Below are 17,386 nucleotides of genomic sequence, written 5' to 3' on the forward strand. Positions count from 1 at the left end.
CGACGGACGGTACTAATCCTTCAGACCTCTTGAAGCGAGGTCGAAGTGATCTCCTGGTCGCCCTGACCTCTCGAAAATCGACCAGAATGAACGCTGCCTCCACCCACTTATGTCTTCGAGTCTGCACAAGACCATGGTCTCAATGTTTGCCTCGAAATTCGTAGAATTTTCAGAAACGACATTCAACTTAAAGCCTTTCGTATCGTTCTGCAGAACAGAGTTGAAAAAGAAGTAACCGTTGGGGATGCTGTCTGTCACGTTGGAACTAGTAGCCATCGAGTACAGGAAATGCAACCCTGCATGGCCCTACAAACCTATCCAAGGACTTGATCTCAGGCCTTCCGGGAATCCTTTGACCGAGAAGATTTACGAAGCTACGATTGCTATGGGCGCTTCTGAGGCACCACAATAGTCTGTTCAAGCCCATGTTTCGTTGCACTTCAAGGGGAAAAGTTTCCACTTGGGTTCGCCAGGAACAATTTCGGGAGCACGAGCGAGGCATTTCAGCTGCATACATTTGTTATTTCATTGCATTCTTTTATTCATCGTCGATATTCTTGCTATAGCTCGGCTCTTCTGAATTGACGACCTTTATAGCAGATGCTGCTAGTCAATATCCTGCTCTTGAAGTGATATTAAAAACAGTGACTTGGTGTCATTTGAATAAAAACTGACAGACAGATGCTAAAACTACAACATGATATATCCATAAATACAACTATGCAAATGGAGTATTCCGAGTACAGGATGACCTATATTTTCATCATAGAAAATAGTGCCCCCATTTCCACCCACCGACGGCTACACTGATCTAAGTACTTATCCACACAATCCGACAGTGTCTTCAAGAGGACCACCTGCTGCGAAACAAGAACAGAAACTTCCTCTGTGACAGATGATGAATTCGGCGATACCAAAGCCAGGGAATATCGCATACCTTCAGTACTCGTTCCTGTCGCGGCTTTGACAGCACGTTCTCCATCGAAAAGGGAGGAGAAATAACGAAGTTGATCGTACAGTTGAGCATCGGAATACTAGAAATACCATTAGTGCTGGGCAGTAGATCATACGACGACAACGAACCTCAAAAGCCACTGATCCTCGGCATCCCTGTTTGAGACACCTTCGACCATACACCCCCATCATACGTGTCCGATTACCACAAGTACTATCATCGCATACAGTCCAGCCTTCGTAATACCTCGAGATGTGTCCTCTAATCTGGATTTCAAGCTGAAGCTGGAGACTTCCTGAGGGTATCGGTTTCTGGCACGTGGGACTGAGACACGCAGTACCATGAGAATGAACGATTGACGACTGTATGCTCGTATCAGTAGCTGTTCAAAGTTATACCAACCATACGTACATCGCGATCATTGAGCGGGGCGAAGGCCAGTTCCCCTCTACAGGTAGGACACCGCACAATGAAGGGAGTGGCATCTTTGAACCGCTCTGCATCTGATATCCGCGAATCTAGAGAAGTAAATGCACGCTCTTCTGAGAAGCTGCTAGATATAGCAGTTCGATAACGCGAAGGATCCAGACCTGAGTTGTGAGTGAGTATCGTGAATATCCGACGAAGAGAATAGATTTACCAAGGCACTCTGCTAATCGTGTTCGATCTGTCCCTTCGATGGGATCGCACAGTCGTTCTATGGGAGGGAGAATCTGCTGCGAAAGATAATATTCATAATCTGGAAATGTCTGTGCGTCAATAACACGTAGACGTCAATAAGCCCATAACTCGCCTATCTTGAGCTCCGATCCGGCCTTTCGAAGCTCGTCTGGATGCCTGGCACGATCTGCTTGACCGGTCTTCGCCGACTCCTCCCCTTCAGCCAGGCAAAAGATGTAAGGTATTACATCTCCTGTTCTTGCCGACCCACCCCTCGCCTTCATTTTCATGGCGACCTGTACATGTGGGAGCCCATGAACTTTTGGGTATTCTTCCGGATTTTTACCGAGCCGCTGTGGAGACTGGTTAGAGGCATCTAATGCGAAGAAGACAATATGAACCTTAAAAACGATAAAGTCGTCGAGTTTGACCTTTCCCTCCTTGACATTCTCCCCAATGGTTTTCAAATATTCATGTATTTGTTCCACTACGACTTCGGTAGTTTCTCCGGATAGAATTTGTTCCAATACGTACCTAAAATTGCCATGAGCTTGAGCACTTTCAGGGGATCTTGATATCACTCACTGCGAAATGTTCTTTGTGAGAGCACAGTATTCCCGGCGCTTCATATCGAGACCCTTCACTTCAGTCGACGTCCTCTTATCACCCTCGACCTTGATAGCAGCATATTTCTTCTTTTGCAAAAGCAGCAGCCGCTGGAATATGCCATCTAAATCGATCTCCAACAACCTGTACCGGTCGTTAACGGCTTTCTTGAATTCAGTGGCAATTTTCAGGGCTTCCGAGAGTTCGGTGACATTAGAGTTCACAAAGACCGAATCAGTATCACCGTAAACGACCTGAAATATCGTAAGACAGAGTCAACTAGAAGGAAGAGAACGAATCAAAGACTGACATCAAGCTGCATGCTTTCTGCCAACTCCTTCGTATGCGTCAGAATTTCTCGTCCCTTGAACGTTGTTAATGCGGCCAAGGGTCGCGCGTAGAACCTCGAATACTCGAAGCCTAGACAGCCGTACATACTATTAGCTGTAAGCTTGAGGGCCTGTTGCTTGATATCATACTATAACAACAAATGAGTCAGAATGAGATTACTCAAAGAAAATGTAGCGACTAATTACCTGAAGCAGCTGCGCGGGAGTTGCGGTTTTATCCTTCATGAGAGACTTAACTTGCCGCCGTCTGTTGACAAGGGTGGCAATGAGTCGAGGGAGAACACCCTGCGGGACCGAAGAACCTGGCGGTTCAAGTATATGCTGTTCTTCGTTCTACAATGAGCTACGTGTCAGCCAGAAATATACCAAGGGAAAGAAGGCATAAGCAAACCTCGTGCTCGTTGTCAATCGAATCAACAGTAGTAAAATCAATGTTGTACTCTTGAATAATACTGGGATACAAGGAATTGAAGTCCATGACCAGAATGAACTTGTCCCAAAGGCCACGCTTTGGCTCGAAGACTAAACCGCCCTTGTACTTATCCCTCTTTGATTTGGCAGATGTCCCATTCCCGTCGACTTCCTCGTTCTCGGTCTTTTGGGGCTTGCTCTTCTTACCCCAAGACTTATCGGGGCATATATACTTGAGTTTATGGAACTCGTGCAACAAAATGTACTCATTACGTTCGGCACGTCCACCGTTCAGAGTCTTGTTCCTGCAGCCAATGTAAGAGAACAACAGAACCAGCGATGACGGCGAACCATACCAAGAATTTCCCGCCAGGTTAGTCAGTTGTTTCGTTAACGGCAAGATCTGCACTTTGGAGGCAATGGCCATATGGTAATGGGCATCCAGTTCGCAATGCTGAACGAAGGTCATGAGTCTGTCGGGTCCGCTGACACTGCTGTCAAAGTAGCTCGCGGTATCGTCAGGATCGATGTCCTGCCGGTCACTTTTCAGGTGCGTCTTACACATCTCAGTCAGGGACCAGGTCGTCGAAGCGATCATGCTCTACAAACTAGTTGTTAAGGAAAATCTTGTAGTCAAAAAGTTAGTGACAAACCTTTGCGCCGTCACTAGCAAGATCGCAAAGCATGCGTCCAGAAAGGAACTTGATGTTCGACCCTTGTTTCCCAATGTTGGGCCATTTAGATCGCCTAAATCGTCCCAATCTAGACCAGTGGTCGACTTTCAGACCTTTCATACGATGCAAAAGGACGTCCAAGGAAGAACCCAAAAACTCGTGGCCGACAATAACGTCGGGGTCAGCTTTATGCAGTACCACTATGAGAAAGAGCATGTCAACACGTGGGGGTTTCCGAGAAGGTGTACGATGTGCATACCCAACAGACTACTGAGGAGCATGCGTTCGTTCTTCGCGGTAGATATATGACCTTTGCCCTTCGCTTTTGCCCAAACTTCGAAATTTGGCGGGAAGCGATCGAGAGGGCGCACAAAAGTTTGAGCGGTACACGGCAGTTGCTCCGGCGGTTTCGGGTCATCGATGGCCACTGCGATTCGTCTCAGCAAAGCATCATTGAAAACGGAGAATAAGACTGACTATTATGCCATATCCTCGCAGTCGCACAGACGACTTCCCTCATATTCTCGGCGTGATTAACGATCGTACGAAGACTCAAGCTCATAACTGTCAAAGGCGGAGTGTCCTTTGGTATGCTGGGGTCAGAGTCTGAGAAGGGATTGAGGTCCTTTGGATCTGATACTGTGACTTCCAGTTTGCACCAGGATATCTGGAAATACATATAAGACGCGACTTAAAACAGAAGGATAACACACCCACTCCCTGATTGTCAATCTTTGGGTTCTTGATTTGAAGCCAACACGGACCCATAATCTTCCTTTTGAGTACAAGGAGCTCGAAAGCACTAGTATTGGACCCAAAGATCTTTGAGATGTTAGGGCTGTTAAGCGTATTCGGAAGCTGCGGTTCTAACACGGTTATTGAGCGATTGATGAGACTTATCATAATGGAAGGCACTTACGATCAAAACCATATATCACTTTCATCCACTGACGCTCTTCCCGAGGAACTTCCGTCTCCCCAAACGCGTACTTTCGTTTGACAAACTTGCCTTTGAAGCTCTTGATGCCGACCTTCTTCCGAATCGCATCAAAATCCCGGTATACATCCTGCAATGAAGGGACTTCATCGGTCTCGTACATGTTCTCATCGTCAACTTGTACCCGTTTATCTCGTGGTAGAACAAAGAGATTACGCTCGAGCCCTTCAACCGTGACACAACAAGACACCCACAGTCCCGTGGTCTTGTCCTTTAGCTTGCCGACAAAATATAATTTTCCTTCGTGTTCAAGGTAGTCGAGCCAGAAGAAACGTAGCGAGCCGTCTGGCTCTAAGGCTGCAATTTTACTGCTACTGGCGGCGGATGAAGAGGAGTCCAAAGGACCCAGCGTGTCAGATTCGGCGACGGCAAGAGAATCATAGACTGAAAGCCACGATGGTAGAGTATTTGCTTCCTCTTTCTTGGGTAAAGATACAACCACGGGCTCTTTCTTGACCGGCTTCAACTCGTCAATATCATCGTCCATTTGGTCAAATGCGTCCATGTCGAAGTCGAAATCATCGGGGATGTCCAAGTCGGAGCCTGATTTCACGTTCATCCGAGAAAGACGCTGAGTGGCCGGTGTCATTCCTGTGACGTCGGTCTTGACTTTTTTCTTGGGGCTGAAAATTAGGTCTTCGCTCGGGGTATCAGGGAAAGGGCTATCCATGGGACCGTCCGAAGAAGTGTCGGCGTAGGACATGTGATCGCGATAGGGTATGGGAGAAGAGTTTTCATAGTCATATGGAGGAGATGTCTTGCGTTTCCGCGATTTTGGAACGGCAGGGATAGGCGCTGCGTCCATGTCCCCCAAAAGAGAAGCCATGAAACTGTCCTCGTCATCCTTCGAAACTTTCGGCCGGTACGCGCTGATTGTTGGTGCAATGGGAGTCGGGGACGGTGGCCTAGGTCTGGCTTTGCTTTTCTTGTTATCCGGCTTGGATGATTTCTTTGTCGCTGTACAGACACACGTCAAACGCGGAACGCTGAGCATTAAGCAACAGACAGACCTTTTCTGTCCAGTTCCATGTCCTCGTCCGAGTCATATGCATCCGCCTCCGCCCAATCGTCCATGCCATTGTCCATGTAACCGTCTACGCCATCATCGACAACAAAGTCATCTCTCTGTAAGCGCCCCTTAACAATGCGGTTGTACTGGTCTTCTGAGACCTCGTCATAAATTTGAACGTCTTCCTCCTGTTACAAGTTTGGTGTTAGACGCGTCTGGCATCGTGGATTTAGCCCACCTTCAGTCTACGTGTTCCACCGGCTCTGGCACGCTTTAGTTCAGCCAAAGCCTCTAATTTTGACTTTTTGCTGCGTGAAGACATCGGAAAGAGTGAGGAAGGGTATCAGTGTGATAGGCAGAGGTCGGTGTCAAAGAGCGGCGAGTAAGGTTGTGACGTTACCTTGCGTGACATACGTGTACTCAGCAAAAAGCGGCAGGGAGAGAGAGCTGCGACAAAAGCTGAGGGGCACTTGCACAAATGTACGATATTTCAAATAGCCTTGTTTCCTTCTCACCTCTGTAGGTTGCTAAGTTTGACAGAGCACAAAGTTTGGTCCGGTGCCGGCGTGGGTACCTTTTCTTCTTGTCCCTTTCACTAGAACGCCTAGTCTTACGTAGACGATTGGCATAACAATTCTATATTTGACAAACGGCTAACATGAATAGTGCTTAGTAGTACGGCTCTCCGTCATGCTAATTTACCAAAAATGCCGATACCGAGTTACAATAATATTTTCAGTAGACAAAAGCCTTCATCCCCTCGTCGAGCTTCACATTGGCTTTCATTTTTTCTTTATCTCTTCTAACCTCAGCGTCTGTTCCTCTAGACATGCGCTTATTTTTCACAGTACTAAACTGTATGTGATTGCAGTTTAGAAGCTGATACGTAACCATAGCCACAGCTGTATCGAACAGATGCTTTGCTTTTCTGGCAGCCGGAGATAAATTGAGGTATAAGTAATATTATCAGCAGATCTTGTTTTAGAACACCAACTTATCATTCTCACGACGGCTTCAGCGAAAGGTTTATTCCACGCTCGCCACAACCCCGATATCAACTAATACAACCTTAGGTCGGCAGACCAAGTTATGATTGCTCCAAGATCCGACCGATAATCTCACTCTGACCAGCAACACCGACGACGTCTCCTTCGGATCAACGGAAAGCAGACTGTTTACCTCGCCTATAACAAGTACACAACCCAGCGAGATGACTATCTATTTCAGGTTTGTGGATACTATTTTCCGCGAAGAAAGGCTCCCGACCTCTGAAGGCTGCGAATTTCTCAAAGAAATTTGTCCGTCCATCATATGCTGTTAAACTTCATGCCTAAAAAATTACAATGGAATGTGTATTTGTTGCGTCTACGTCTGCTTAGCTTAGTCGAGGCAAATGACCCTTCAAAGCAGGGCTTCAAAATTATCAGCTGACGTTCTGGGGCCCCGCGTGGACTGCGCGTACTCTTCCCTTCTCATTGTTTTCTCACGTCAAGCCAGCCATTTCTGCGGAATGAGCTATTATAAGGTCGCTCTAGTTATACAAAGTAGCGATCATCGTCGAAAGAAAGGAGATCCATGAAGGCTAATGTTCCGATCTCAAGGATTCACACACGACAATCGCAAGGAACCACGAATTAAATAAAGTGACAGACGAACATAGTAGATTAATATTCTTTGCGTTCTCAGACATCACAAAAGTGGAGCGTGCTGATTGCATTTTTACAATAATGATAATACTACATTTGAAGTTATTAGATCGATTGGTTAGGTAGACTAAGATGGTCGTGAGGTGATCATTCGGAGTACGTCACCCTTTCCACCTGCTCCTCCTCGCTCTTTAATTCCGGGGATCGGTCCCGGACTACTTTTCCTTGCTCCGCATCCTGGTAGTGGTCTTTCATACGCCCGGTAACAATAGCATGGGCGTTCCATGCCTTGACATCCGGTGCGAATAATTCGTCCATACGTTCGAGAGGTACTTGCTTCGTCTCAGGTACGAAGAACTATAGTCCTGTCAGTCCGACAAGCCAGACGGTAGAAGGAAAGTGTACTTACGAAAACAAAGAAGACGGATACTACCATCAAGCTTGCGAAGAAGAGGTATACACCGTAGCCCATCGATGTGAACATTTGAGGCGTGAATCGCGCAATGAGGAAACTGACGATATGCATCAGCTTTTCACTTGCTTACACAGCGGGGGTAATACTCACGCAAACAGCCAATTCCCTGCAGCCATGCACGCTTGAGTGAATGTGCGAACATGTTGGGGGAAGATTTCAGCGCCAACAACCCAAGGAGTACCGTTCCAGCTCGGAGAATAGAAGATGGTCCAAAGGTAAAAGAAGGCAACTGGAGAGAAACGATGAGACGGAAACTCGTTACTGGAGATCTTTGGCTCACCGGCACTTTTTCCTCCAGCATCAACAGTCTTAGTCGAATGCGATGCTGGGTCGGCAACAGCAATATACGCTCCGATATAGTACATGCATACCGCACCGCCAGCAGAACCGATCATTAGCAGGTTACGGCGGCCCAACTGGTCAACAAGGTAAAGCAGCCAGACCATTGCACAAACAAGTTTGACTGTAATTCGTGGTCAAAACCAAGCATAATAAGAAACAATAAAGACGTACTGAGACCGAAGACACCAGTGGTCAGAAGCGAGGTACTTGATCCAGTAATTCCGATTGATTTGAAGACAGTAGGGCTGGTATCAGATATCAAGTCAGCGCAAGGTTTCATGCAGGAATGAAAGACACGTACGAATAATAGTTGATAGCATTGATACCAGTGGCGTTCTGCCATGCAAACAAACTGATTCCAAGGAGAAGTCGCTGAATCAACTTCGTGTCTGCCATTACGGTCTTGACTGGTCCGAAGAACCCTGCTCCAGCCAGACTTCGTTCATGTGCGACTGCTGCTTCTATCTCGCTGAACTCCTGGACGATGTAGGGTGCATCATGAGGGAGATTGCGCAGATAGCTGAGGTTTCTTAAGGCCTGTCCGTTGCGATCGCGAGTCACGAGGAAGCGAGGCGATTCAGTCATCAAGGGAGTCCCAATCAACAACAATCCTCCGGGCTATCAGGTAAACTTAGTCCATGCATAGCTTTGGATCATGTGTGACTTACAATGAGCTGCACAGCAAATGCAATGATCCACTGCTTGTGGCTGGAGGCAATGTGCTCCGTGACACCATAATTAATCCAGAAGCCTGGAGTAATTGGGTTAACCACAGAAGACATAACTTTCAAATAATCGAAACATACCAATGACACCTCCAATTTGCCAGCACATCTCATACATACCGACAAGACGTCCACGAATAGCAGGAGGAGCAATTTCGGCCACGTAGATGGGCTGTAACATTGTTATAAGAGAATATTCGATACGTTCAACAGGAGTACACGTACCGCCAGATTAGATGCCACTCCAATACCCAGACCGACGATGACTCGCCCACCATACATAATTCCAAGTCCGGTATGAGATCTGTGTAATACATAAGAGAGCAGTAGATGAAGGGAGAGGATTACACTTACGACGCAGAGACTTGCAGGGCCGCACCGACGCAGAAGACCGCCCCGGCGATCATCAACCCAAATTTGCGCCCATAAAAGTAGCCAATAGGATAGCCGAAGATAGAGCCGAAAAAGCACCTGGATTAAAAAAAGGTCAGAACTTCGGAAAAATGGTCCGATAAATTCTGACATACCCTGCTTGATACATAGAGACGATGTTGGCGGAAATCAAGTCTAGTTCAGAGGTCGACTTTTCGAGGAGGTCGAATTCCGTCTTGAACGAGGTCAGCGATATGGACGTTCCAATGAAGGCTGAGTCGTATCTACAGCGAAGGAAAAGAAAAAAAAAAGTCAGATTCAACGACGCCGGAAAAACGATGAGGACCAACCCAATCATAATAGCCGCAAAGGTTGCAATCAGAGCATTGACATACACTCGCCAGGAATAAACCTGTGGCGGGGTTGGTCTGTCTTCGATGCGAGCGAGATTGGCCATAGCTGAAGAGAACGGATGGGATGCGGGATGAAGAAAAACACGGTGACTCGGCTGTTGGTTCTTTTTGTAGCTGGCTGATGCCTTCCACGTGTTACGCACCCCGCAAAGACGGGGGTGGGGTTGATGATGCAGAAACGGGAAACGGTTTTTCCTAAAAGAACGCAATGTGATTGGAGGACCTTCATTTGATGTTAGAGATTGCCTATCGGACTTCGGTTATTGTTAGAGCAATGAAATACAGTTCCCTTCCGACGCACCAGGGAACCAATGACTGCGAGATGGCATATTCCTGCCTGGGGGTGAAGGCCGTTAAGGTGCCAGTGGTAAAATTTTTAACACCGTGTAGATCATGGAAGAGTCCAAATCCGCCATGACGCCGCTGATGTAACCACTGTATGGAGCCCCGCGAAAAACGTTACGGATTTGGTCAAGGTGTTGTCGAGAATGGACTGGGAATGTCTGGGTTACGACCTAGTGAAAATGATTTAGCTGCGGTGAGGGGTCAGAGAAATAGGTGTGGTCACCAGGATGATTTTTTTTGCTCCAGAACCGACGCCACTGCAGGTCCAAATAGGTACCAAATAGGAGAAACTCATGCCGCGAGCTCAGCAAATAGGTTTGCTGCCAGACGAAGTGGGCCGGAAAGTAGAAGGAACTCCAACCTACGTCCTCAGCAGGATTTTATACAACTTTAAGGCGAATAAGGTCATCGGACTGAGTTCGCACGCAACGTCGTTGTCCCTATATGTCTGCCGTATTAGCCTTCTTCCGCTAAGAAAGAAAATTTCTTACCTACACGGAGCCGCGAAATATTTGACTTATCATTTGAATTCCTCTTTTTTTTTTTCCCGTCAGATCTACCTACGGTAGACTTTTCGTGGCGCATCCACAAGCGTCGTAGAACGTCACCGACCACGTCTATACTCGGCAATATATGCGACACGCAATAATACGAACTCTGTTTCCCCTTCAGTATGGACGTCCTGAGCACAAGTCGCGGTGTTCCATCGCGGAATCTGTCTTTGGTCTCCATCGGACAGTACAATTATTAATGTACGTCTGTAGCAATTATTTGCGGCGGTCCATACCGGTCAAGGCTATTTCCAGTTCAAGAAAAGACGCTACGCCAGTTCGCCACATGCTCCCCCAGCCACAATTTTATTTATTGTTGATCCGTTTGAAATGCGCTTTGAGTTCTTCCTCGGAATGGGGTATGTGGGACAAGGGAGGGCAAGGCCCGTTCGTGGTTCCTGTCTGTTCCTCGATCTCATGACTACTGCAAGGATCATTCATCAATTCAACCATGCGACTCTCCAGGATGAAACTCCAAAGGTACGTTATCTTCAGCATTCTGGAAGCAGCCGCTGCAAACGGTAGACGCGAAATATGATCAATAGATCAATCTACTTACAGATTACACTTCTATTTCCTTTCCATCTAGCCAGTCTTTCACCTGCCTCAACAATTGGTCATGTTCCTCGCCGCGTGCGCCTGGCATGTCCCTCTTGACCTTAATCCCTGGCATACAAGCCTCTTGGCAATAGGCCAAGTACTGGTATCCAACCGGAAAAACCTTCAGTTTCTCGTCATCGATCTCGGGTATGTGTCGCGGGTCAACAGCAATCAGCTTGTCCTTCTCGTAGAAGTGCCTAACGTAGCGCGCGCCCCACTTCCCAGAGGTATCCTTTTCGAAGAACATGCAAAAACTATAATAACGCTGTTAGCTGCGCTCTGATGGGATGCGGGGAAGGTTTTACTGACCGACAGTCGGATTCCGCATCTACCAGGGCGCTGCAGAACGCCGAGTCAGTATTGTACACATAACAAGCGATAGGAAAAGCTCGCACCCATTGGGAGGGAGCTCAAATCGCTGAGTAATCGTGGCCTTCATCTTTACAACTGCCCGCGTGCCGGCAAGATCCACGGAAGAACCGTGAATGCGATGCATGATACTCGCACCCTTATCCATCCCGTCCTGCGACGCCTTGATGAAGTCTTCTATAGACGTGCGACCACTCCACGTAGTATAGACGATAGCACCAGGATGGAATAGCGAGCGGAAGTTCGCCCACTCGCGAGCGTCGCTATAGCACCAATCAAACGTGAGCGACGAGCGAATAGTTCAAGATATACGCACCGATACATAGGCCATCCTTCGGCGAGTTCCCTAAGCTTGAATCGCTCCAGTGCCAGATCATCTGGTCCATTGTTACGTATTGCGTGGTCAGGGCGTGTTCCAGCGGGTAGGGAGTGGAGGTCTGGCATGATTCGAACTTGGGACGTGGTCTGGGATATCATGATGAGACGACACTCCATCTTTTACAGACGTCGCAGTGAACTCTCACACCCCGTGGCTGCTATGTCGACCGTCCGATCTGAAAGCGGATCGACAGCGAGTACGTGACTGTGTTCACATCGGCATCTCCGTAAGACCACTCTTTCATCACTTTGAACTCACGCTCTTCAGGCATCCGTGACGCCTTGAGAGAAGTATCCGGGCCTGGAGGGGCTTCGCACGCTGCTGTGTACGCGTAATTGGGCTTTTGGACTGTACAGCATTGTATATGATGAATCGGGATCCTGTAAAGGCCAAGCAGGTCATTGCATAAATGGTGGCAAGGAGAAGTTTATCGTCGTGGAGACCGTGGAAGCATCATTCTACGTCACGGGGTAAGCGCCTGGGAGCAAAGATCAGTATGGAAACTCGCCAGATTTTAGTTGTATAATCCCCGATATGCGAGTGGCCGTTACTGCAAGCTGACGGTCGATTGAGCGCATTTCCGGTGCTTCAAGCCCCGCATAACACAGTTAATGGATATCGCGGAGGTAAATTCTACTCTCTTTTGTTGTCGCGAAACGCTATGGACCTGTCGCCAGGGCCTCGAGGATGGGTGACAATCGATAGTGTTGAACTCCTCGGGCTGCAACTTCTGGAACAATGGAGATTATGTCTTGGTTTAAACGCAGCACTACCTGCTCATGCTGCCCGTCAGAAGATGCGAGACTTGGTCACGGGAAGCGCCTCCCTCAAGCAGTGTTGGATATAATCAGAAAGAGAGACAGAATCCATAGAATCTCAGCAATCAAACTATCATAAAAGTTACTTAGAAACGGTCATGAGCTTTGAAGAGATGCTTACCTGGTTCTTTACAGTCGAGACAGAGCAAAAAAAGGCCGGAATTAGGTTGGAACAAATTATTTCCACCGGACCGGTCAAAGGATTAAATCAGGTCCGATAGATCACGACACGGGGCTCCGGTGCGAAGCAGTTTCCCACACTTTTATTTCCCCAGTCTTCCCCATACATACGTAGGTGGGGAAGGTAGAACGGGAACCCCCATGTCATTGAAACGCACCATCCTGCTCATTAACGGGCCCAACCTCAATCTTTTGGGTACCCGTGAGCCTCATATCTACGGATCCGATACCCTTGCCGACGTGGTGTTGAATACGAAGGCCATAGCGGACAAGTACGATGCGACGCTCTACGATTTTCAGAGCAATCACGAAGGCGCCATCGTGGACAGGATCCACCAGGCTAGAGATGAGGGTGTTGATGGGATCATCATCAACCCAGGTGGGTCATCGGCCCAGGTGGCTTTCGTATTTATCCAGCGGTCTGATTAGTTCCAAGGTGGTCTTACTCATACATCTGTGGTCGTCCGTGACGCGCTACTTGGCGTTGCAATACCATTTATTGAACTCCACGTAACGAATGTTCATTCGCGAGAGCCGTTCAGGCATCATTCATACTTTTCGGACAAGGCGGCAGCCATTATTGTCGGCTTCGGCGTTAAGGGATATGGTATGTCCTTCAATTCCCCTTCCATCCTAACATTAATGACATTCTCAGAGTACGCTATTGATTTTGTCGCTACGAGCCCCAAGTTCGGTAAATCGGAGAGGACATAAAGTAGAGGCACATTGGGTAGGAGGATACATAAACTAATGCTGATTATATGTAACACCAAAACGGGACCTCTTGTCCGTCGACTATGCAATCAGGATTTGAGGATCCATGGCAAATCACAAAGCAAAGCCCTCCTATATCCGGTTCTAGGCGCCTCTTCATCTCTTCGTGAACATGATTGGATGGCTCTGCATGCTTCTTCTCTACCCATTAGGTATGTTCATCATTGTCACCGACAGTTCGTGTACAATTTGGGCTAAATATTGTCCATTTCACTCACGCACCATCGGACAAGAGTATATACTTACTAAGTCTCCGTCTCTAGTGCGGTGCTAGGGCGGGAGCTTAGTCACTTGCGCTGCATAGGCTCCATCTCACAACCTTTGCACTGGTTTCCATGGCTCAATGGGTGACCTTTAAATGGCCACTCTTTTCTCCTCTCTTGCTATTCTCGCCTCGAAACAACCACTAGCATGATCGTCACATCTGCACAAGCTACTGAAAAGATCTCTTCACTCAATGAGGTCCAAGCTATCACGGAGATGGTTCATCTCAGCTTTTCCAACTGTGTGTTCTAATATTGTCGATATATTCGCCGTTTCTGACGACATTACACGGACAGGCCCCGATGAAAGGACGAAATTCCTTTTCAAGAACTTGGTATAGTATCCTCGACGCCTGCTTATCACCAGTTCGGCGTGACCATTTGCTTAGATAGATCATCTCCACAATTTCGTCCGAGAGACGTCTTTGACCCATGAAGAGTGGTTGTGAGTGGGAGCATTTACGTGATAGTTAATGCTGAGTTATTTTTCAGGGCATCGATCAATTTTCTGGACAGATTCCGTCAGGAGGATCATTGTGAGTGGCATGCACTCAGCCGCGAGCGCAGGACTAACTCTCTAACTCACACCCTATGTAGATATTATGGTCCTGTCTGATATTTTTGGTGTGTCGACTCTCGTTGATATGGTGAGCAACAAGAAGCCTCTCAACGCCACGGAGAATACAATTTTGGGTCCCCTCTATACCGAGAATACTCAAATCTGTGGGTTTGAAATCAGACTGTTCTCAAATGCCACAGCTGACTTTCTGCAACAGTGAAAAATGGCGATTCCATCGCTTCTGAGGGGAAAGGTGACTACTTCTATATGTCCGGACGTATCCTGGACGTCCAAGGAAATCCCATCGCTGGCGCGATAATGGATGTTTGGGAGGCAGATCAACATGGAGTTTATGATATAGAGGTATATAGCTTGTCACCATGGCATACTGTGTGCTAACAAAACCTGTAGTATCCGGACTACAACGACAAACCTGATTGTCGAGGACGCTTCACGACTGGAGAGGACGGCGTGTTCGCATTCAGAGCCGTGAAGTCAGTTCTTTGATGTTTGTCGTTAGGTGCCTCGCGCTGATTTGTACGGTAACATAGGCCATTGGCGTACCCTTTCACTGACAATGGACCTGCTAAAGATCTGCTGGATGCTCTTCACAGTACAAAGTACAGACCAGCACATCTTCATTTCAAGATTGTCGTAAGTCACATTGTCCGATTATTCTCATATGATCCCTAAAAAATATGTCTTATGCAGGCACCCGACTACATGGAACTCGTCACTCAGCTGTACTTCAAGGATGATCAATACTTAGAGATCGACACTGCATTTGCCGTCAGGCAGTCCCTCATTGTGGTGGGTTTGGTTTATTTTGTGCTGGAATTAATTGGGCGTGTACTTATGGCACCTCCAGGATCCGAAGTTGATTACAGACACGTCTATTACTCTGGCTCGGGGTTTCAAAGAAGCAAAGCCGCACCATGAACTTGAGCGAGACTTTGTGCTTGTCAGGGAGCAGGACCTCATCAAGCCAACACCCAAGGCTTGATAGTATTGATAGTATTGCGAGTTGGACTCGGGTAGTTTTCTGTATGTCTCTGTAGATAAACCGAACTATTGGTCGATTTTCAATCAGGGGGATTCGTAGCTGCCGAAAGATGGAAGGAAGTTTTATTAGATATGCTCTTTGTCAATTCGACGACGCCGGGGCCTCGTTCTACGGACGCGAAGACTTGCACATCTATTTAGACACGCTGACTTTTTATCATGGGGTGATACGGCGAACGATGCCAAAAGAAACAAATGATGAGCTGAGTTTAAACTACTACCAAGAAAGGCAATGCCAGCTTTTGGTCCGATTCTTCGTTTGTCTACTAATCTCTCCTGGTGCAAAAACTTTCCTCCGACATATAAAATGAAACGTTCCCCGCATATACCCCAGTTACTGTCTCGCAATGGCTTCCCCAGTCGCACCCCAGAACAAGCGATTCCCTTTATTCGGATACCCCATTGCCCATTCGTCTGCCCCTGGCCTGCATAATACCTGCTTCGACGCCTTGAAGTCGGGTAACAGATACGAACTGTGGCCGACGTCGAAAATAACAGAGGATGTACTGGAGTTTATCAAGAGCGATGAGTTTGGCGGATGCGCGTAAGCCACGTCCCGTGTTTCGGTCAGACGAGTCTGACCTTGGAAATGTAGAGTAACGATGCCCAACAAGGCGGCTATCATACCCCACCTAGACGAAGTATCACCCGAGACCCAGGTTACGGACGCGTGCAACACGATAGTGAAGGTTCGAACTGAGAATGGGTTCAAATTCGTCGGGCAGAATACCGACAGTATGTCCCTACCCGGTCATACCGCGAAACAGGCTGACCTTTTCCTCTAGTCCTTGGTGTACGAAACGCACTGCTCAACGCTCTTCGTGATCAGTATCCCGGAAAAAACTTATCTTCGCAGTCGTCCTTCTGTCCGTCCGTCAAAGGTGCCGGTCTTGTGATAGGAGGAGGAGCGACGACGCGATCCGCTGCACATGCCCTTACTTTGCTGGGACTCAGCCCGATTTTCCTGATTAACCGGGACCCAGAGGAAGTACGCGTTGTTATGGAAGCGATGCCCCATCTTTCGGAGAAGGGAGGGTTGATTCATCTCAAGAATCCGGATGATGTGGAGAAGTACCTTGTCGGCCCGAATGCTTGCACCCTCTTGATGGCTGTTGGTGCTATCCGTATGTCAGCCAACGTTACCAGAAAGACATGAATTACATCCTCTTTTCTATAGCTGCCATCGCACCTGTCACCTACGCAGAACGTATGGTATATACAACTGTCATGTCCGCGTCAACTATCCCCTACAAACAACCAACCACGGAGTCCGGTCTCCCTTTACCTATAAAGCGCATCTTCTTAGAAATGCCCGTAGGTCTTCCCCCTCATCAGACACTTTCGATCTATACTGATCAAACACGCTATTAGTACAAGCCGCGCAGGACACCCATGCTTCAAATTGCAGAAGCTACCGGCTGGCATGTCATCAACGGTATTCAGGTACGGAACATCTCTTTTCCGTCATTAATGTAGCCTGAATCCTTTGGACAGGCGATGATTGAGCAAGGACTTGCCCAGCAGCGTATGTGGTACAGCGGCATTGCCACAGTAGAAGCAGGCAGTGATACGACGATACTGAGCAAGGAGATTGAAGACTCTGCCAGGCGATTTGCAGAAGAAATGAAGGAAATCACCGTTCACGACAAGGAGGTAGATAGGGCCGCAGGAAAAGAAGCTATCATCGTGCCGAAGAAATAGACTACTAATTACGTATCGAATGCCAGTTGTATCTACCGACGCAAATTTAAATGTAGCTCAAACATCTGACTAGAACTGAGGTGCTACGGGTTAGGCTGGCTGAGATTATTCTCTTTTACGAATGCCTCTGAAACCCAGAGAATGATGGAG

At 47.7% G+C, this 17,386-nt stretch overlaps 6 protein-coding genes across 6 annotated transcripts; 3 read left to right on the plus strand and 3 right to left on the minus strand.

The window, feature by feature from the left end:
- Nucleotides 1-644: 644 nt before the first annotated feature.
- On the minus strand, nt 645-6,213 carry BT62DRAFT_934174 (DNA polymerase alpha catalytic subunit). Its single transcript, XM_043186682.1, has 19 exons — nt 5,901-6,213; nt 5,664-5,850; nt 4,576-5,610; nt 4,374-4,522; nt 4,134-4,323; nt 3,916-4,083; nt 3,636-3,856; nt 3,339-3,583; nt 2,963-3,287; nt 2,758-2,904; nt 2,532-2,699; nt 2,201-2,475; nt 2,017-2,149; nt 1,749-1,968; nt 1,596-1,694; nt 1,367-1,545; nt 1,084-1,317; nt 938-1,034; nt 645-886 (listed from the first exon to the last, which is right to left on the minus strand). Exons 2-19 carry the CDS (start codon nt 5,737-5,739, stop codon nt 753-755), a joined length of 4,095 nt encoding a protein of 1,364 aa, XP_043038035.1. The 5' UTR covers nt 5,740-5,850; nt 5,901-6,213; the 3' UTR covers nt 645-752.
- Nucleotides 6,214-7,362: 1,149 nt separating this feature from the next.
- On the minus strand, nt 7,363-9,873 carry BT62DRAFT_248089 (general substrate transporter). The gene is made up of 12 exons (XM_043180223.1): nt 9,573-9,873; nt 9,378-9,506; nt 9,205-9,321; nt 9,076-9,154; nt 8,932-9,022; nt 8,794-8,876; nt 8,427-8,743; nt 8,297-8,370; nt 8,064-8,246; nt 7,874-8,012; nt 7,718-7,820; nt 7,363-7,665 (listed from the first exon to the last, which is right to left on the minus strand). The coding sequence occupies exons 1-12, from the start codon at nt 9,677-9,679 to the stop codon at nt 7,456-7,458; spliced, it is 1,632 nt and encodes a 543-aa protein (XP_043038036.1). The 5' UTR covers nt 9,680-9,873; the 3' UTR covers nt 7,363-7,455.
- Nucleotides 9,874-11,093: 1,220 nt separating this feature from the next.
- On the minus strand, nt 11,094-11,944 carry BT62DRAFT_921313 (putative pathogenesis associated protein Pep2; the record flags this gene model as incomplete). The annotated part of the gene is made up of 4 exons (XM_043184284.1): nt 11,094-11,385; nt 11,441-11,470; nt 11,527-11,763; nt 11,817-11,944. 4 exons carry the CDS (start codon nt 11,942-11,944, stop codon nt 11,094-11,096), a joined length of 687 nt encoding a protein of 228 aa, XP_043038037.1.
- Nucleotides 11,945-13,018: 1,074 nt separating this feature from the next.
- On the plus strand, nt 13,019-13,591 carry BT62DRAFT_921314 (catabolic 3-dehydroquinase; the record flags this gene model as incomplete). The annotated part of the gene is made up of 3 exons (XM_043184285.1): nt 13,019-13,256; nt 13,314-13,484; nt 13,533-13,591. The coding sequence occupies 3 exons, from the start codon at nt 13,019-13,021 to the stop codon at nt 13,589-13,591; spliced, it is 468 nt and encodes a 155-aa protein (XP_043038038.1).
- Nucleotides 13,592-14,062: 471 nt separating this feature from the next.
- Nucleotides 14,063-15,476, plus strand: BT62DRAFT_921315 (intradiol ring-cleavage dioxygenase; the record flags this gene model as incomplete). The annotated part of the gene is made up of 10 exons (XM_043184286.1): nt 14,063-14,156; nt 14,212-14,249; nt 14,304-14,359; nt 14,407-14,450; nt 14,512-14,637; nt 14,691-14,836; nt 14,885-14,967; nt 15,025-15,127; nt 15,185-15,283; nt 15,342-15,476. The coding sequence occupies 10 exons, from the start codon at nt 14,063-14,065 to the stop codon at nt 15,474-15,476; spliced, it is 924 nt and encodes a 307-aa protein (XP_043038039.1).
- A 331-nt stretch (nt 15,477-15,807) lies between these two features.
- BT62DRAFT_934181 (Aminoacid dehydrogenase-like protein) lies at nt 15,808-17,299 on the plus strand. The gene is made up of 6 exons (XM_043186683.1): nt 15,808-16,079; nt 16,131-16,270; nt 16,321-16,659; nt 16,713-16,849; nt 16,907-16,978; nt 17,030-17,299. Exons 1-6 carry the CDS (start codon nt 15,883-15,885, stop codon nt 17,234-17,236), a joined length of 1,092 nt encoding a protein of 363 aa, XP_043038040.1. The 5' UTR covers nt 15,808-15,882; the 3' UTR covers nt 17,237-17,299.
- Nucleotides 17,300-17,386: the final 87 nt, after the last annotated feature.

This window comes from Guyanagaster necrorhizus, assembly GCF_019112545.1.
Source record: "Guyanagaster necrorhizus MCA 3950 unplaced genomic scaffold BT62scaffold_18, whole genome shotgun sequence".
In the NCBI taxonomy this organism is placed as follows: Eukaryota; Fungi; Basidiomycota; class Agaricomycetes; order Agaricales; family Physalacriaceae; genus Guyanagaster; species Guyanagaster necrorhizus.

Coding starts and splice junctions, on each gene's coding strand:
- BT62DRAFT_248089 (XM_043180223.1), bottom strand. CDS start 9,679: ATGGCCAATCTCGCTCGCATCGAAGACAGACCAACCCCGCCACAGGTT. Junction 9,023..9,075: donor GAGTGGCATCTAATCTGGCG/GTACGTGTACTC, acceptor ACAATGTTACAG/CCCATCTACGTGGCCGAAAT. Junction 7,821..7,873: donor GCAGGGAATTGGCTGTTTGC/GTGAGTATTACC, acceptor GCATATCGTCAG/TTTCCTCATTGCGCGATTCA.
- BT62DRAFT_934181 (XM_043186683.1), top strand. CDS start 15,883: ATGGCTTCCCCAGTCGCACCCCAGAACAAGCGATTCCCTTTATTCGGA. Junction 16,660..16,712: donor GATGGCTGTTGGTGCTATCC/GTATGTCAGCCA, acceptor TCTTTTCTATAG/CTGCCATCGCACCTGTCACC. Junction 16,979..17,029: donor ATGTCATCAACGGTATTCAG/GTACGGAACATC, acceptor TCCTTTGGACAG/GCGATGATTGAGCAAGGACT.
- BT62DRAFT_934174 (XM_043186682.1), bottom strand. CDS start 5,739: ATGGACAATGGCATGGACGATTGGGCGGAGGCGGATGCATATGACTCG. Junction 1,969..2,016: donor ACGACTTTATCGTTTTTAAG/GTTCATATTGTC, acceptor CAGTCTCCACAG/CGGCTCGGTAAAAATCCGGA. Junction 1,546..1,595: donor ACGATTAGCAGAGTGCCTTG/GTAAATCTATTC, acceptor CTCACAACTCAG/GTCTGGATCCTTCGCGTTAT.